The 20857-nt window shown below is 41.7% G+C and overlaps 1 protein-coding gene across 1 annotated transcript in view; it reads left to right on the top strand.

Annotated features, from left to right (window-relative positions):
• Positions 1 to 20857, top strand: part of eipr1 (EARP complex and GARP complex interacting protein 1) — a 71444-nt gene that overhangs the window by 12998 nt on the left and 37589 nt on the right. The window contains exons 3-5 of the mRNA XM_078277777.1: positions 727 to 859; positions 4417 to 4573; positions 13923 to 14022. Coding sequence (XP_078133903.1) covers positions 727 to 859; positions 4417 to 4573; positions 13923 to 14022 — 390 coding nt within the window. The remainder of the gene's footprint in view (positions 1 to 726; positions 860 to 4416; positions 4574 to 13922; positions 14023 to 20857) is intronic.

Below are 20857 nucleotides of genomic sequence, written 5' to 3'. Positions count from 1 at the left end.
GCACAAAGAAATCTAACTTCAATGGCCCTTCGTGTAAATGATTTGCACAATTTGCATTTGCTTTTCCACCCACAGCAAATGTTAACGGAAATGTTTGCAATGTGTTTATATGGTTGCGAACCCACTCATGACTAAATTATCATCTGCTAATTATCATTTGCTTACGACAAATGTCTTTCATAAAAAGTACACAATTAAAGCCCTTTCACACAAAAGCTCTCTTGGATAATGCACCTCATCCCCAGCCCCTTTTAGCAGGGCCATTTGTCAAAAAGACGGAATGAGTTTTTTTGTTGTCTTTTTCTCTGACTCCTTCAACATGTCATATGCTGAACTCCCATGAATCTAACATGGCTTCTAAAAGTGTCTTAATTATCGCTTTAAAGGCCAAATCAAGATAAAAAGTCTTCCGCCGTATGAAGTTGACGGGGGTACAAAAAAAAGAACCAAAGACATGCCTTCCTTGAAATTACGTTTACTGTCATATTAAAAAGAGAAACCTTTTTCGGGGGGAATCAAGGAAGTGAGTGGAGCTTTGAACTGCGGTGTGTGTGTGTGTGTGTGTGTGTGTGTGTGTGTGTGTGTGTGTGTGTGTGTGTGTGTGTGTGTGTGTGTGTGTGTGTGTGTGTGAGTGTGGGGAGGGAGGTGTGTGCAGTGTTTTTTAACTCTAAAGCCTCTTCTTCATCCTCCACACATCTCGCCTCTCTGTCTCTGCTTTTCGTCCAGATCCACATCATTGACTTTGATGATGAGAATAACATCATTAATAAGAATGTCCTTCTGCACCAAGCTGGGGAGATATGGCACATTGGCGCCAGTCCTGCAGACAAGGCTGTGCTCACCACCTGCTATAACAAAAGTGAGTCCCACTGTTCATTGCCTCTTTATGCAGCAAGTCTTTCTTTTTTTTCCTTCTTTGTCTATTTCTTTTTTTGCATATACTTTGTCTTCCTATTCTTTTCTTCTTTCTGTTTGTTTCCTCCATCTAGTGACCTCGTGCAGTCTAGCCGAGAATCATAACACGTAATTGGTCTTTAACAGGTGATCAATAACAGCCAGTCTGTCTTCACAGGTCCGACAGCAGCAAGTGTGTTACAAGTCATGTTCAGACTCTGATAGAATCAATACTAATGTGTGGACATGATGACCCACACGAGGGATAAGAGCAGCAGCTGCAAAGTCACTGTGAGGCAGAAGAAAATCTTTGAAGGTGACATGTGCGTCATCTGTGCTTTTTATGTAAGGTTTTCTAGTCCTTTTTATAACTTCACAAAGGTTTTCTGCGCTTTAACACAGAATTGTAAGTAGAGAAAAAAGGTGCAATAGCACAGAAGAGGGCCAAAAGTAATAGCGATTTGTAAATGCTAGGGCTGTCAGCCTTAACGTGTTAATCGCGATGCGATTAAGGGCCGAGCATAACACGTACATTTTTTTTAATCGCATGCCGCCATTTATTAATTTATTTTACACTTCACTCGGCTTCGCGTCGTGCCTAACAACGCCCCCTAGCCGTTCTAAAATCACTAGACTCTAGCTAGGCTACTATTTTGACCCTTTGCCGCACCTTTACTTATCATCAAGCTGCCATACTTCCTCGTAACACATCCTCCTGCTGCAGGCTGCAGGCATGATGGAGAAAGACAGCAGCAACACAATTCTGAATGGCGCTTTTTATTTTCCAAAACTCCCGGACGGCTCGTAGACAAGTCGAAAGCCATATGCACATTGTGTAAAGCCGAATTAAAATATCACCGAAGCACGTCAAGCTTGAGCTACCACCTACGGAGCTAAACATAGTAGTCCAGTTAACGTTGATGCTAGCAGGCTCAGGCAAAGCACTGTTTTGGAGAGTGCTAGTTGCCGACCTGTCGATGAAACCAAATCCTAAAAAATGACTACAGCTCTTGCAAAATGGGTGGCAACTAACTACAGACCTGTCAGCATCGTAGAAGACATTGGGTCTTAAAGAAGTACTACGGTTGGCATGTTCTGAATTGCGCAATAATGACAGAGTCACACATTTTTCTTTTGTTTACAGTAAATAAATAATAAACAAATACAAATCTTAAAGTCAAGTTCATAAAGCAACTTTCTTTGCATTCATTTGATTCCCAATCAAGATCCACTGGTAAGAATGGCTTTCCATTGTTAATATGTACTTAAAAAATGCAAAATAATAGAATGTTAATCATGTGATAAAACATGATATTAACTATAGAAAATTAAGATTAAAGAAGAAATTAATTGTTTGACAGCCCTAGTAAATTCCAAGTAAATTTGTACACAAGTACAGTTTTCTAGTACTCTTTCCACCTCTGATAACTAGATAAGCAATACCAAAGTTGCGTTTAAAATTAAGTTCAATACTCGCTAATCAGCTGAGTCATGACTGTGTGACAGTGACCTGGCAACATACGCATAAAACCCCAAAGAGGTCATCAGATTCAAACTTTGCTAAATACAGATTGGTGCAGAGAAGAATGTGACATAATAATAATAATAATAATAATAATCCATTTATTTTATATAGCGCTTTAATAGGTACTCAAAGGCACAAGGTCAACGGGAAAAAAACACACACAATAACAATAACTGATCAGTAACAGGATCAGTTTAACAACAATAACAACTAATACCACAAAGAGATAAATATTAAAAGCCATGACATGAGCTATTTTTCCTGCCTACTTCAAACCAGTGAGACAAGCACAGGCGGAAGGTTTTGTGCTCATGTACGGTTCATCACTCATTTGTAGTTTTCAGGGCCTTTTAAAGGCTGATTTATAGTAGTACGCAGGGTCTACCCAGAGCCTACGTAAGTGGCCTACATTTATGTGCTTTTTTCAATGCTTTAGGCGCTTTGTTTTAACATTTTGGATGCTTTACTCAATGTTTTGCCACTTTTTCTGAAGTTTTTGGTGCTTTTTACTACGTTTCTGGCACTTTCTGATATTTCTCTGACTTTTTCAGACAATTCTGCACAGACATTTTTTCGGCCTTTTTCCAACTTTTTTGCCCAACTTTTTTGGGGCTTAATGAGGCCCAAAATGTAAGTGAGAAGACCACAGTATATGAGACATGCAATAATACAGTCAAAATATTTGACTTTTTCTCTTAAATAAACACATGTCAATTATCTCTACATGCCTTGATGTGATTCTCATTTTCCAGTGTGGCCCTTAGGGAAACTGAGTTTGACACCCCTGTTCTAGTGTGTCTCTTTAAGAGGAAAGCAGAGAATGCGTGGGGAGTGTGTGGTAGAGCAAGTGAGAGAGTGACGGGGGTTAGCTTCGGAGCGAGTAGGGACTCCGGCGATGGAGGCGAAGAAACAAAGTGTCTCCCCTGTGCTTTCTGTCCACGGTCGGAAAGGTGTAGCAGAAAAATTGAACCCTCTCCCTGATTTCAAGTTGTTCAAGTTGATCCCAGAAATGAGTCCGGGGAAATGCAGACCAATCACAGACATGTTTAGTTATATTTCTGGGGAGGTGCACGTCAAGCTACAAAGTACAGTACGGCGTAGGGTTATGGCATAGATCCAACGCATAACCATAAATCAAGCTTTAGGGTTAAAAAAAATTCTGGTACAGGATGGAGTCACTATCTCTCCATCTCTATCTCTTCCTTGCTCCCGCTCTTTTTCCCCTCTGTCTCTCGCTCTCTGTCAGCTGAGTTCTACATGCTTGAGTTCACAGGATGACAGCCACTCTGGACCGGGCTGAAGCTCAGACGGCCCACTACGCACTGCTGCGCCAACCACACACAAAAATATATACGTATAAACACACATACACACGTGCATTAATATAGCGCTTCCATACCGCCTCCCTTGGGCGCTCTAATATGTGAGCAAGAAAAGGCTTTTGTTCAAGATGATTGCTTGCCCACTTACTCCAAGTGCAAGGTTGTCTAAAACCACTCAAGAGCCTGTGGAGTCGCACCACGTTGCTTTTTAATTTGACAAATGGGCCTAACGCCAGTGTTTCGTAGCCCAATGCCTGCCCACACACTGTCAATATCTATACCAAAAAGAAAATTGGGCTCTTTGCTCTTTCTGTTTTCTTTCTCTCTCTCTCTCTCTCTCTCTCTCTCTCTCTCTCTCTCTCTCTCTCTCTCTCTCCATGATTGGTTATGGCCTCCAGCCTCAAACTTTTAGTCCAATTACTGTATCAATTCTACATTTACTCCACTAGTTCCAATTAGCAGCTCTGGCTCTGATGTGGATGTGCCAAAATAACTCATTTGTGATGTGGACTTGTGGGAAAGTGTATCCACGTCACTGAATTAGCACCCACAACATGCGCACACACACACACGCACACACACACACACACACACACACACACACACACACACACACACACACACACACAGTACAATCTGTGAATGACTGTGTCTGTGTGCGTTATACCCCTCCAGCCAGTGACAGCAGGGTGGTGTCCTGCGCGGCAGTATGGCGGATGCCCTCTGATTGGGAGACAGGAAGCCATGAGTCACCTGACGACTCCGCCCACAACCCCCAAACCTTGGAGCTTCTCTGTCACCTAGACGACAGCGCCCACATCAACACTGCCTGGTAGGTGTTGCTGGGGAACAGCCGCACTCACAGTACAAGTGATGCAAGTGCAATTATTCTTTGGATCCACAATTGTCTTCTATGCGTATTTGTAGGATGGGATATGGTTAATATCTTTGTGGACTACAAGACACCTAATTACTCATGGGGTCCAAAGGCTGAAAGGCCATTTGTGATATAAGATTCAGATTTGGCTATTAGAATATTGGGATACATCTTACATGTTGTCTGTTCCAGGTCTTTAAGGCTCTATTGGAGATTTTGAGTGGCTCTAGCTGAATAAAGTGAACAGTGAATCACTCTCATAACAATTGTGTTCTTTAATACAGTATGTTGTACCTTATTTCAGCAGTACTCTATAAAGCTATGGCAGCGACTTTGCTGTTTGATTTGTCCACCTCAAACAAAGAAACAAACAACCTACTACAGGCAGTTTTAGGCAGGACTTTACTTATGTCATGTGATTAGAAATGGAGCCATTTAGAAATCTATACAGTGAGCATTGAAAAACACTAGAGCACAGATGGACATGTTCTACTGAAACTGAAGTAGCCCACACTCTCCACACCATTAGACTCCTCTCCTCTTTCTCTTATCTCCCTTTCTTTCCCACTTTCTTTCCTCCATATGAGTGTTTTTATTTTTTTGGCTCAGGCTATTGACTGGCCCACATCTCCGATTGTACTCTCGGCCCAGTCCTTTTGTTTTACAGTCGGAGCTCCTGTGCACAATGCCTCGCCATTACTCACGCCTATGCGAATGAAAATCAATGGTCATTCCCCTTTTTAGTCCGCTGTTCATTGGCTGCCTGATGATTGCGATCATTTTTAGAGGCGCCAATCAGTTAGCATGAAGCGTTCTGTAGCAGGTGTCTGCGAGGGAGAGATAAAGATGGAGAGGGAGTGAAAAAGGAAGAGAAAGAAAGATGGAAAGAAGCTCTCAAAGACGAGCACCAAAGACGAGAGATTGCATTTGTGCATCTTGGTGTGTGTTTTGTGCTCGTGTGTGTGGGAAGAGGAGGGTTTTGTCTGTACGTGGGTGAACCCATGTATGTGTACTGTGTGTGTGTGTGTGTGTTTGTGTCAGAGGGCAGGTCAAGCAAGGGTGCTGGGTAAAGATTGATGGCTGTGAGCTCCAACATCTTAACACCCGGAGAGCTGTAACCCTCACAAGGGCACCACGTGTGCGTGTGTGTGCGTGTGTGCGTGCGTGTGCGTGTGTGTGCGCGCGTGTGTGTGCGCGTGTGTGTGTGTGTGTGTGTGTGTGTGTGTGTGTGTGTGTGTTCTTGTTTAACTATATATGTGGGGTCCAAAAACTGGGAATACAGTGGGGCCAAAATGCTGGACCCCACTACTTCAAAGGGCTGTTTGAGGGTTAAGACTTGGTTTTAGGATTAGGGTTAGAATTAGGTTATGGTTAGGGTGATGGTAAGGGTTAAGGTTAGGCATTTAGTTGTGATGGTTAAGGTTAGGGTAAGGGGCTAGGGAATGCATTATGTCAATGATGGGTCCCCACAAAGATAGTGAAACGCACGGTGTATATACACACAGAGGATGGTACTTTCAGCTTGCAGTCAATTGCTGTGTGTGTGTGTGTGGTGGGAGAAGTGTGCATTCGGTGCTGTGTAGCCTATGCTGTTCACTATTGGCTCCCCTAGATGGATGGCTTTGGTCTGCTGCCCACCTCCTCCGTCTCTCTGACACACACACACACACACACATACATACACTTATCCCCACTCTCTCTGATAATACTGGCAGCTTGCAGTATGTGTGCATGTTTGTGTGTGTAAGCAGACAAAGAGTAAAGAGATTGGAGTTCGTACTCTTATGAGGCTTTTGTCTGTTTCATCTATCTACTGTATGTGTGTGTGTGTGTTTGTTTGTTCACCTGCCCGACTGTGTGTGTTAGCGTCCACTGTAGCATGTCTGCCCGTGTGTAGCCTGCATCCTTCGTGTGTGTTATCCGGTAGCTGGTGGTTTCCCTCCACTCCCACTAACAATAACACCTTCTCCTTCCTCCAAATCCCCTCATTGTTTGGGTGGGCAAACATTTGAGCCTCTGTCCTGTTCTGAAGCATGCTCTGAATGGAAATATCGGCAAAATACACCCCAAAAGAAAAAAACTGGGCTACAAATAGCTAGGGAATAATCTTTTATGAATGGTTGCATATCTGCACCATGACTGTGTTTTTCCCCTTCTTCTTGTTCTTCTTGTTCTTCTTATTCTTCTCACATTTGGTTTCGATTGGTTTGAACGAATCGATTCCCGTGGAGCCATTTGAGCCAATCATGGGACCTAGGAGGGAATGGTAAAGCGCAAAAGACAACACGGTTGATTTTCTGAAGAGGGGTGTGACAGGACGGGGTAGAAGGTGTTTGTGAATGTGATTGTGCACACGCATGAATGCAATCATGTGTATTATTGTGTGATTATTTCAAGTAAAAAGACTCCAAGCCGTGTGTGTGTGTGTGTGTGTGTGTGTGTGTGAGAGATGGGGGCTATCAGTCGATTATAGTTTATACTATACAATACTATAATAATTACATTTCAATTATTTATTTAAAATGTAATAATAACTTATAAGAAGAACTTTTTTCACCAATCATTTGCTGTTAAAAGACAAGAAAGAGAAACACTAGATGGCAGAATGGTATTTTATAACGTAGTCTATGTTGATGATGTTTCTTTTCCAGGATCGCTTTCTTTGTGTTGGCATTCTAAACTCCGGTCAGTAGCGGTTTTCATGACACATGGGGGTGGCACGAGCACTTTAAAAAACTGTATTATCTATCATTTCACCGTGTGGGGCAGGGACGTCACTAGGATTGAAAGACAGGGGGGGCTTAGCCCCGAGGCTATGCAAAACCTTCCCTTGCAAAATCTTACTTACAAACTCTAAAGTTAGCTTTTAGATACATCAAAGCTGCATGGGGGGGGGGGGTTACTTAGGCCAGACTGTGCTCCTGCTGAGTTCTTCTTTAGGTCAAGACTTAACCGCTATCTATCTGCCCGTGTAAATGTGTGGTAAAGTAATACCATACCTAATTCCTCTCTCTATTAGATGAGTTGCAGGTCAAAATAAGACTATTTAATTACTAGGGGTGTAACGATACACGTATTCGTATTGAACCGTTCGGTACGAGGCTTTCGGTTAGGTGCACATTACAAATGGAACAACTCGTTGGACTAATCCTATTTCATTTTTAAAAAAAGAGCTTAAATTGTGTGAAATATAATGTTCTCAGTGCCACTGCACTCAACAAGGCAGCCCAAATGACAAAACAGGCATCATGCTGTCTGCCCTTCCCACTCCTAAAGAAAAACACACTCCTCCAGCCAGGCATGATACGCTGAACTAGCTCGTTGCAATATGGTTGACAAGGATTTAAAGTATGTCTGAATTAATAACCTGATGGCAAGATGAATAAAAGTTCTAGTATGTATGTATGTATGTATACTCATATATAGCCTAGTCCACATTTAGGCAACATCTACATACTTGTTTAATTTATTACAGCAAAGGAATGCAGAAAGTTAAGTTGGTCAGAATCAAGCATATACAATAAATATCATGAAATAATTTAGTTTAGGCTATGCCTTGGTGCCTCTCTCCTTCTCTCTCCTAAAATATCTTCCAGTATCCATTTGTTCAATGAATTGAAGGATATACTGGTACAATAGCATTAACAGTGACACTATGATATTTAGAGACTGATATTGTTTTAATGCTATAGAGAAAGCAGGCTATATTAATGGTAAAGAATAGAGAGCTTTGGATACCTTACTAGGCGAGCTATTTCTTGTAGTTCACTCGTTTACACTAGCTAGACTATTGTTTTTTATAGCCAACTAAAATATTCCTTTATCTTTACCTCAAGTAAATGTAGCTGAAGTGAAGCAAGTAAACGTCATTAACAACAACTTACAATTTCCTTTTCCTTTTCTATAGTTGATCAGCCTCACCCAGAAGGAGGAAAGACACACGCATGCACACACACACACACACACACACACACACACACACACACACACACACACACACACACACACACATGTGTTTGTGTTGGCTGTTGGCTTTGTACATAAGGGGGCTGGGATTAAACTCATATGGATGCAAAGCACAGCAAAGAAGGGTAACAATCTGATGAGCAAGAGCCATGGAGGGAGACAAAGAGAGAGACAGTGCATCTGCGTCCCAGACGTGGATATATGGGGCTGTAAAACCTCCATAGCTCTCCCCGACAGTATTTACATACCATTCCAGTACCCGGTGTGCCAGCTTGTTGCAGAGCTCAAGGTCAAATGCACATAACTTATATTCTTTAATTAGAGAGGAAGGCAATCTGAGATGCTGTACACCTTACTGTCTCTGCATCTCCCTCTTCCTCTCTCCCTTGTGTAAATTAATTGATACTATAGGGAAGCATACAGTGTGTAAATCTCAAAGTGGTGGTGAGTATATTTTAATTGGTCCTATGGTGTGCTGATTTATGTGTTTGCTAGTGTATGCCCGTGAGAGCAAAGGAGAGGTTGTATCTGACGGGCTGCAGTCTCCATCTATAAACTTATAGGTGGAGACTGCAGCCCGTCAGAACTCTGTGAGCTGCAGTGAGTTGCCCCACTGAGCTATGTGTGTACTTGAATTAATCACATTGTGGGGACAGACACTCGTTGGCCACTTTATGAGGTACACAGGTTCAACTGCTTGTTAACGGAAATATCTAATCAGCCAATCACGTGGCAGCAACTCAATGCACTCAGCAGACGATCTGCTGAAGTTCAAACCAAGCATCAGAAAGGTGATTTCAGTGACATTGAACGTGGCATTGTTGGTGCTTTGAGTATTTCAGAAACTGCTGTTCTACTGGGATTTTCACGCACAACCATCTCTCGGGTTCACAGAGAATGGTTGGAAAAGGAGAAAATATCCAGTGAGTGGCAGTTCTCTGTGAGAAAATGCCTTTTTTGATGGCAGAGGTCAGAAGAGAATTGGCAGACCGATTCGAGCTGATAGAAAGGAAACTCAAATAACCAATCGTCACAACCGAGGTATGCAGAGGAGCTCTGAACATGTCGAAAGTTGAAGGAGATGGGCTACAGCAGCAGAAGACCACACCAGGAAACTAACCCCCAATTTCCACCGGTTGCGTAACAGTTGAGGAACGTCGGCGGAGTCATTAGGTTTCCATTAAAGTCAGTGTGTGTATTTCCACTGAGTGAGATTTTTCATGCGACATGTCATTTTGACACAAATACATATTAATAAATGACATTTTGATGTTTGAGTCTCTAGGTTTTGACATAAATGCAGATATAGGCCTAAATGTAATAAAAAAAAAAAAATGTTTTTCAAATATTGCACCTGTCAATACAGAACGAAATATTCTGTAGCCTATTTTGCCGTCAATACTGCCGACGTTGTCTTTGCTGTAATCAAATCAGTATATATTTATGTTCAACATGAAGTATACTACTGCTTGAGTGCAGTAAATCAATGGGAAACATACATGTGTACAGACAAGGCTAGCAGCAGCAGCGCCGCGTCAGACACGTTTCTAGTGTGCAAAGACAGAAAACGTCACGCAGCCGCCACACAACCGACACGCAACAGAAACGCGTGTTAGGCTACAATTGCCGCTGGGTGTCAATTTTCTTTTGTGATATTCAGATGGTAGGGTCAGAATGAAAGCATGGATCCATCCTGCCTTGTATCAACGGTTCAGGCCATTGGTAGTGTTGTCACAAGTTTATTAACCAGTGGGACATTTTCCTCACCATGTCATCCCTACCGTATATTGGGGGGGAGAGATTGGTATTTTTTTCAGTATTGGGGGCCACACGAGTCGACCCCCCCCCAACCAACCCCCCAAAAGAATGAAAGCGTGCGTGCGTGCACTTCCTGCTCCTCAGGAGGGCAGTAAAAGCTACCCCTCAGCAGTCATGAATTTATGGCCCTTATAAACGTCGTTCCTCTCTCCCTCCTCTACCTCCTCTCCTCATCCCGTCCCTCTCCCTCTCCCTGCTCCACCTTTTTCTAATAGGTCTATGCATATTTGAAACTTGGATTAAATCCAAATGCAAACTTTAACTTTGTCTTCCCTCCCTTGCTCTGTCATTTCTTTTATCTCTGGCGAACACTCTCCTTCTATAACGCACACGCTCTCTCAAACACTGGCGTTGTTGCCGCTGCTTCAAGTTGACAAATGAGTCCAAGAAACTGGAGTTGTCTAATAGATGAACTCCTTAAATAAATGGCATCATTTTGTAAACCTCTAATGACAGCAGCTTAAGAGCTGTGATGGGCTCAGACATCCAAACCTCCAGCCAGACCACAGCTGCACCTCTGTGACATTTTACATCCTTTAACCCAGATTAGACACAGATATTTTTTTTTTTTCTTGAGCTGGAAAGTCACACTAAATCAAACCCTTAACAAGCATGTAGCAGCTTTTCCAGGCCAAGGTTATGTTTAGCTTATTGCCGGGTCTCTGACTGCACTGACATATTGCTTTTCAAGTCGACAGGACTCAGAGTTAAAAGCACTGCTTTCTCACTTGGGTTGTGTCCTCTTGTAGTTGTGCCTCTGCCTACATTGCAGAGCTGCTATCCAAACTAAGAAGAACGACAAAAGAACACAAGTGAACAATGGAAGTATAAAGCAACAGTTTGGGCTTCAGTGTGTCAGGTCTGGTTAGGTCCCTATGGCTTATGCACAGAATACATATTTCAAGTAGAGCACAGTGGAGAATCACAGCTCCAAGAAGCATGCCATGAGGAATCAATACTCTACAGAAAGTAGTATGCAGGGAGGAATCAAAGCTAAGTATGCAGGAAAAGCTTCCACTTCTGTAACACCACTGAGGCAACCCTGTATCCCACTGCTGTGTTTGAACACTAGATTGACAGAATTGGGCTGCTGGATTTGCCAATAAGTACTAAACGTGCAGAACTTAGTTGTATGCTGTTGTCACTTTCTTTAGCAAATAATAAATAGTTGCTGCATCCTAACCTTGTGCATGTTAACCAGGCTCCAGATAACGTTACACTTTTTTTAAAGGACTTTCTTTAGGCAGACATAAAGTAACATGGCAAAACTAACAACAACAACAACAACAACAACTACAACTACAACAACTGGCTGTTTGTAGTGACACTGACACCTACTGTAAGTGTGGGTTACAGAAGCTTGAAAGAAAGTGTGAAAGAATTGTATAGTAACCAAGGAAATGTATTTGGAATCACACAAAATTAGACATTTAGAAGAAATGGGGGGAGGGGAACTGTAGAAATATTGAACTATCTTGTTTTTTTTAAAGCTGCAATAGGTATAAAGGAAAAAACAATGCCAGAATTTCAAGTAGAGTGAGACCTCTTCCTGCTGCTCTCTCTCTCTCCCCCCTCTGTCTGCATGCGCAGACCAGCCAATAGGAACGCTCTCTCTCTTTGTGAAATGACCTGTAATTGGCCAACGTCTCCTCTCATGGGCTTGATTTTCTAAAGCCTGAAAATAGAGGAAAGCCGGAGGCTAGTTTTTTCTCAGATCACTTGAATTACAATACTCTGAAATGTTATTATGGAATATTTGCCAAACGACGACAAAAATATTCTACATCGGTGTATCTGATATAGGCGGGCCAGAGGCAAGCTCAACAGATGACGACAGCGCTGTGACGTCGAAGTCCGGAATCATTCAGTAAACATTGGTCGTAGTGTTATCCAATTGCGTGCAGTGATATTTTCAAATGCATGCTTGGCGCCACCCCTCGAGTTGGGCCATTTTCATTACTCATAGCCAGACCCTTAAAGGTACCGTAGGTAGGATTGTGAAGATCCAGGACTTAGCCAAAAAATTTGAACATCAACAACTTCTCAGTCCCTCCCCCCCTTTCAGGTAAAGCCCAAAACGGTCTCCTAAGCCCCTCCCCCCACAAGGGATAATGAATGCGTGTGCATGAGCAGTGATTGACACGTAGTTAGACACCCCCCCTGGCCCTGATTGGTGCATCTGAACAGGGAGCTGTGGATTTTTGCAAATCACACTACAGGCTGTAGGTGGTGCCAGAGGAGGCAGATTATTTTTTAAATGACCTGCTTCATGTAGTTCTACTGGAACATAGGGTCAGTTTCAGAAAATATGACAGAAAGTTAGTTTTATAAGGCTTACCTACTACATCTTTAATCTTTCGGATTTGGGTCTGGATTTCCAGGCTAAGGTATCGATACAGACAGTGAGATATCATAAATGTCTAATCTTCTTACTGTGGACCTTCAACTACTGAACCCTGCATTGACTTTGGCGAACTCGCACAGGGACTCCTATTTATTCATATTCTTGTACATGTCTTATGTAAAATCGTATCATATCTTACAGAGAGAGAGAGAGAGATAGACGTAGACTATTTATTGACAGACTGTACATATGTTCACTCATTCAGGGATCTGGTGCAGCTGCTCAGTGTTTTACTTTATCTTTTTTTTATTTGTACTTCTATTTTTATTCTGATTATCTTGGTTTAGTTCTGTACCTTTACCTCTATCTCTCCTATGTTTCATTTTCATTGCTGTTGCTGCTATGACACCTGAATTTCCCTCTGGGGATTAATGAAGGTTTATCTTTTCTTATCCCAGCTTAAAAGCTATAGTGCCCAGCCCTAACAATTTGTTGATTTCTTTTTTCTTTTTTTTAATGGAATTTGATGGCAAAAAGAATAATATCAGAATGCCAGCCTTAACATTTAACCTGAATAATGTGTAAACATTTTTTAATTTCCTTGTTGACACTGTACATGCAGGATACATGCATCCATACATTTGCATGCATTCCCAGACATGATCTGGAAATGCATGCAGATGCTTAAAATCAGTTTAGCTGTGATATTGTACAATATGCTGTATTTAGCCGTCGTGTGAAATCTAGTCTATGTCCTCGACGTTCCACGTCCGGGATTGCTCCGTTGCCGACGGAAATTCCGCAGGACTTCACTCATTTAGGCCGGATATCCGTTACCTTCCGCTTTCTTTGTGTTGGAATTTTAAACTCAGGTGGATTTATGAGGACTATGGTCAACTGCTCCTCAGATCTCTGCAGGGTAAATCCAGACAGCTAGCTAGACTATCTGTCCAATCTGAGTTTTCTGTTGAGCGACTGAAACAACTTTTGAATGTACACATGTTCCACCAAAACAAGTTGGTGGAAGGTGTGGCAAAGCGAGACTATGTGAAATCTGACCAACAAGCTCCATTCCCGAAGTCTGCAGTATTTGTGGATGAGCCTGTATGCATGTTTGACCAACATCTGTATTTTAATTGACTGTGACTTTGTGTGTGTGTCTTTGTGTATTTACAGCGTGCTGTGGGAGCCCATGGGGGATGGCAAGCGTGTGATTTCATTGGCTGATAACCACGCACTACTCTGGGACCTGCAGGAGAGCTCCACACAGGCCACGGTAACACACACACACACACACACACACATATACATACATATATACACACATATATATATATATATATATATATATATATATATATACTGTATGCCACATTACAGACACACACCATATCACACAATAGATAACTCATTATTTGATAACCACCATATCGTATTGGTGTTATCAGCGCACACATCCTCTCTCTGCGACAGTGTCCACTATTCATTCTCACACACACACACACACACACACACACACACACACACACACACACACACACACACCGTATCTGGGCAGGATGTAAGATACGGCCACTTTAATATTGTTCTGTTCAGGTCTCTCCCACAGTTATAGTAATAGTGTTGCGAATTAATGTTTTTAAATGTTTTCAATTGCTTTGTAATGTTTTATGTAACACACTTTGGATTACCTTGTGTGTCTTATATATAATGTTTGCCTTTCTTTCTTTGAATTAGAGATGGTCTGATACCATTTTTTGCTTCCTGATTCCGATACCTGAACTTGCGCATTGGCCGATACCGAGTACTGATCCGATACAAGTGTGTCAAATATTTGATTATGTTTTAACAGCTGTATACTACTATCCCTGTATGGATGTGATATAATTGCTATCATTGTTGTACGGCCTGGCTCGGGTTAAACTCTTTGTAAAGCATGAACAACAACAGACAGAGAATGAATGTAGAACTTTCTTTTATTATGCAGGTTGACAGTGAGTCATAATGGGAAAATAACATAAATAAAATACTTTTAAAGTAGATTTTCTTCTGGGCTAAATTACGTGGTATCCGATAAATCCATAAACTCAAGTACCTTACCATACCGATACCAGCATTTTATAACAAATAGTTCTTCACCTGTTACCTTGTGCTTTATGGGGTTGATGTTGGACGGTGATGCCATGTGGCTATGAGTCCCTCATCAGGATCGGTAAATCAACCTGCCAGTTTCCTGCCGAGTCTGCTAACCTGGGCTACGTTCTAAATATTGATTTAACAAGAAAACGTGACTTGCCTTGTTATGTCGTGTCAAAATTGTGTTAAAACACAGCAGTCTTTTTTTTTTTTTTTGTTTCTGTCATTGGGCTAATTTGCCTAATTTTCAATTCTTCCGAATGCGATGAAAATGCAAAGAGGAACGCACAAAAGGGCCTTTTTCAAGTCCCAGTTTAATCCCTGAGTGTAGTTCTTGTGGTTTCATCGTTCCTCCATCCCCCTCTCTTGTAGGGAGGCTTTCCACAATATTTTGGAACCTGGCTACATGGATTTGTACCCATTTGAAGTAAAAGTAGAAATGCCATTGTCTGAATTAAAATGCATCATTACAAGTCAAAGCCCTGATTGTAAAAATGTAAAAGTACAGAAGTATTATCCGTAAAACATACTTAAAGCTCCATTGTGTAATGTTTTGAGTTGATTCTTAGCAAAAAACCCTTTGTTCTTTCACAAATATGTGCTCATTCATGTGGCGATTGGGCCTCATTCATGGGCAATTCATTGACGTAGTCGACGTCATCAATTACGTAAATGTGTCGACACAAAATATAAATAAATAAATAAAACTTAATTGGTGCAAATTAATTAATGTAATGCGGAACTACTGTTAGATACGCGGGTTCTAGGGACCCCTAATCTGTAGCCCCGCCTTAGCTCTGAAGCTAGCCAAGCTCCTCCGCCTTCATGCAGTTTTTTTGTCAGGTCGACGGTCCAGTGAGTGAGTCAGAGATAGCAGCACAAAAAGACGAGTATGGCGAGTTAGAGGACGCCGGCCTCTTTAAGATCGCAAGTTTGGGAAAATGTCGAGACTGTATGGCTGGAGCCTCCTGTCTCATGCCCTCTCTTCTCATGTCCTCCCACCTGGTGCCGTCCCCGCCTCGAAAACTTCAGTCTTCGGGTCAGTTACAGTAGTAGGCTACAGGTGAGAGAGTGGTGGACCCTATAGTCAATTAGCTACAGGAGACAGAGACAAAGCGACAGGCTACCATTCATTTTCAATGGGAGTGGCCGTTTGCCAGCGACATGCGACGAGCTTGTTGCTGGCGAGCAAGGCGGCGCAAGGCGGGGCCAAAATAGACCTGGGGTCTCATTTATAAAACTGTGCGTAGGATCCTTACTATAAGTGTACATACGCCCAAAATGGCGTACGCCAAAAACAATTCAGATTTATAAAACCGTGCGTACGTACATCTGTAAGCAATGTTCCCTTTATAAATCACAGATTACCTACAAGTGTGCGTACATTAATCCGCCTTTTATCCCACCCTGGACACGCCCATTTTTATCCATAAATAGTCAATGCAAAGCACCTTGTGAATGCTGATAAGTATGTTAATGACACTGGCAGTCACCGAATCATGCCGAATCATGACGACTGGCGGAGAAAAAGCAAAAAACCTCTCAGACGCTGGTGAATTGCTGCCAATTGAATTATAATTTCGGCCTGTTGTCGCACAGTGTAGGGAAACCTAATCTATAGACTACCTTTATTAATAATATCTTCCAGAACGACATTACGGCATTACGGCACTCGGGGACAGCTTCGATATACCAGACCTATATGATAAGATTTAACAGAACTATACTGTACATTATATCCAAACAAGTGATAAAGGTGAAGATTATATATAATATTTATTTAAAAAAAAACACTTAGCTGGCCATTATCCTCTGGAAACAGCCGGTTTCCCCCAGAGTGGCGAGTACCTGTGTTTGGACCGGGATGGCACGGTTCCGGCGCGATGCCCTCTCTATTGGACCCAATTCAGTACATAGATCCAAGAGCGCAGCTTTATGGAATTTAAATCTGCATATTAGCCAGTCATCGTCATGGTCCCTGAAGTCTCTTTTTCTCCTGATTCTTCCATTGGGGGTTAGTCCTCCTGCAGGGCCAACAGTGCCATCATGCAGCATTACGCACGGGGGTCACCGCAGTATTTATATGTTAGAGTATAGAATTAGAGTGATTGTAGACACCTTGCCAAAATCACAGCATCAACTAGTGGTATTCCCCCCCCACCCCAAGATACAATTTGAAGACGAAAGTCTATTAGGCAAACACACTTTTCTTCATGCAGGTTTTGTCACGAACAGTATTAAAGTGCGGACCAATAACGAGGACATTAAGTGTAACGATTGCGTGAGAGCTTAATGGCTGTATTTCCAGACTTTGACATTTGATGATATATGCACAGTATTAAAGACAGATATTTAGTTATTTACACTGTGTTCTGCCGTTATCTAATGCTAGGGTATTTAAATGCTATCCTGTATTCCATGGAGTCGGGCCGTCTCATCCTCTTGCGCTCCGTAGCGGACAATGTGACGGTGAGACAGCGGCGATTAAATATTAACGAGTTTTCATTTAAGATTTGATTTGTATTTTACGAGGTGTTTATGGAACAATTATCACTCAGTACAAGCGCAAATAACACTGCTGGATTTAATCTTTATGGTAACGTGGATGATGTGAGGCATTAATACTTGAAAATATTAAAGAGTAATCTTTATTCCCACATGTACTTTCTACAGTCTGACTTCAGTTCACCACCTCATCATCTGCGTCGCCATTTCCCATTGTCTCCAAAATGTGCGTAATGCACGGGTCAGAGTTTGCGTGGAGGACCGCACATTCTCCCGTCAAGTTTGTTTTTTATAAATCACAACCTTTGCGTGGGAAGTGGCGTACGCACATTTTCAGCCCCGTTTTGTGCGTACGCCACGTTTATAAATGAGACCCCAGAAGTCTATTTTATGCAAATGCCGAGCGATGCGACAAAGCGACTGCCAATCGGAGTGAAGGCAGTGTGAGGGCAGCGTGACGTATGTCAGTGGCTCGAGTCGAAGAAAATAATTCAAGATGGCGTAAAACGTAAATCGTATTTATGTATATATCTGATATGTTTGGCATTTTTTCCTCATGTGTTTTGTTACTTCTATCGAGAAATAAATGCTTTTAAATCCAAAAACGTCATTCTTGTGACTTGACAATACCTCTGTATACAAGTGACTTGTAAGACGTGGTTTAAGGTAGCACCGGAGAATTTCTGTTTACTGTTGCCAAGCAACCAGGAGTAGGCTAGGCACGCCCAGGAGCGCCCACAAGCGAGTGCATGTTGCCCTCTTTTGTAGCTAATGTGACTGTAGGGTAAGACGAGGAACGTGTCGGCGTTGTTCAGCAGTTGTTGGGTATGTGAGTGGAAAAACATCTAACATGACAAAAAAACCTGTCCAACTTCTCCTCCCTACAGTGCTTAACTAGCCTTTAGATACAAATAATTAAAGTCAAATTAAAGGGAGAAGAGCTTGGATGTTAAACAAGAGCGTATTCATTATTTTACATACGGTTAAAAAAATCAAATACAGGCTACTCTTTTTGCACTTGCTCTACTTTAAGTTTTTATTTTTGTATTCCTCCTGAAAGTGACTTTATTTAGTTGTTGGATTGATAGCCTACATCTGGCTTCAGGATGCACTACACATTCATTTTACTTGAACAGTGCAGTGGTAAACAATTTTAATAAATAGAGATTTGAACCTTTATTGAAATTTGTTTTATGTAAATTGTTAATAATTGAGCAATGGGAAAATAATCCCTAATTGAAAACTGAATCGTTAGATTAATCGAAAAATGAATCGTTAGTCGACTAATCGAAAAAAAAATTCGCTAGATTAATCGTTTAAAAAATAATCGTTTGGGACAGCCCTAGTTGTCATATACAATTTCACCGCTAGATGGGAGAAATTCTTACACAATGTAGCTTTAAATCATCAACAGTAAAAGTACACAAGCAGAATGGCTTCTTTCAGAGTGTATTTTTCATATGTTATATTATTGTGTTTTAGATATAATAAGTATATAGATATTATGTATACTTCTGGGTAGATTAATTGCATATTGCTGCATCATTTTGTCGTGTCAAATCTGAACAATAGGTCAAATAAATGTAGTGAAGTAAAAAGTAGAATATTTCCCTCTGAAATGTAGTGGAGTAGAAACATAACAGGAAACAGGAAAGGGACAAACACTACGATTTTCAATGCATTAGTACTCAGTCCTGTCTTTATTCCTACGATGCAGAAATGCACAATAATGGCCTTTTAAAAGACTAAAAATAAATGGATCACTATGTAACTAATGTGTAAGTACTTTTGTTCAGTTCCCTTGTAGTTGTGTCCTTCCTAATGCAAGGTGAAGAGGCTCTTCACTGTTTTGTAATTAAAATGCCCATTATGTATTTAAAGGCACGAGATAATGGTGTGTGTCAGGTGTGCATTTGTCTGAGAATGAAGTAACAGAGTTGTGTGTGTGTGTGTGTGTGTGTGTGTGTGTGTGTGTGTGTGTGTGTGTGTGTGTGTGTGAGTAAGCTGACCCTTTTGAACAATCTGTAGTCAGTTTGGATAAGTGCGGATAAGTTTCTCTCACCCTGTCTATGTGTGTCTGTTGCTGATGTTCTCCATTAATTGATTATTGATTATTCATTAACATTCACATCGATCAAGGTTCAAATCACGATGATGGGTTTTATTTTGGTTAATTTAACATTGTCCCCGTTTTACAGAAAATGCAGTGGTTTCAATTGTTGACCAGTTGGAGCTGTCCATTGTATTTACATTACTGCCAGGCAGCTGGAAACATACGCAGTGGGATTACCAAATTGTGGAGAGGTTCGTCATGTTCCAGGATGACTGAAAAGTCTGCCATTTTCATTTCTGTTCCTTCAGAACATGGCCTAAGAGCATCATTTGTTCCTACTATGCCTTGTGTATTTGGATATTAGCTTCAAGCTAGCGTTGTTCTATTTGTGTTGAGCATTTACATTCTCCAGCTCTGTTTGCAAATTGAAGTCAGGAAAAGTTTTCTAACTGCTTTACAATGTGTTTAAGCACAGACCTTTCCCTTTGGGCTACGTATGTACTATATACATCTTTAACACTCTTGTTTGTGTAACTGTAACTGCAGTCTGTGTTTATTTGCTGCAACCACTAGCAGCAGATGCATAATCTTTAGAGACACCAACTGTCTTTGTCCAGAGCACGCAAGCGCTGTGATTATGTGACTTTATCATAAACATTGCATTGTTCAGTTGGCTGTGAACATGACCAACCACACTTCCACATTTACAGCGGAACATGTCATCCTGTCCGACAAGCTAAATACTGTGTGGCGGTGCTGCTACATACAAACTTAAAAAATACCATGAGGATAAATAGCTCCACCTGGTGGACAATTTAAAACATAAGGGGAACAATGAACCAATACTCGGTGCCTGTAACTTGTATGTACTATATGTGTTCTGCTTGTAATCAATTCTGTGTGTGTGTGTGTGTGTGTGTGTCCTGGGCCATGACCCCACTGTGAGGTTGAGTAGGACCGTGGAGGCGTGGGGGTTGCTGATTCTATCCCCTGCTCAGCTATTAAAGCCTGTACCAAGGGAGAAGGAGAGAGGTGGAAAGTAATAGGGAGAAAGTGGTATAATGAGAAAGGGCGGATGGAGAAAGAGGGTGCCATAGAGGACCCGACTGATTGGAAAGATGGCGATTAGAAGGGAGAAAGAGGGGGATATAAGGAAAGAGTAGGCTTGATGGGGAGAAAGGGAATAAAAAGAGGAGAAAGAGCTTGGCAGCAAAGACAAATTCCTCCAGTGCTGATGAGAATGCTAATCTCCTTCCCTCTCTCCGTCCCTCCTTTCATCCCACTCTCTTCTCTCTCGTTCCCTCTATCTGTCAGAGGGTGATGTGTTCATCTCAAGCCATGTCCAGCTGCAGTGTGGATGTGTGTCTCTCTATCTCTCATGGGCCTGGCCTAGATGTGTGTGTGTGTGTGTGTGTGT

This window comes from Sander vitreus, chromosome 20 (genome assembly GCF_031162955.1).
Source record: "Sander vitreus isolate 19-12246 chromosome 20, sanVit1, whole genome shotgun sequence".
Taxonomy (NCBI): domain Eukaryota; kingdom Metazoa; phylum Chordata; class Actinopteri; order Perciformes; family Percidae; genus Sander; species Sander vitreus.
The sequence above is the reverse complement of the archived record's forward strand: the minus strand, read 5'-3'. Positions and strand labels throughout refer to the sequence as shown.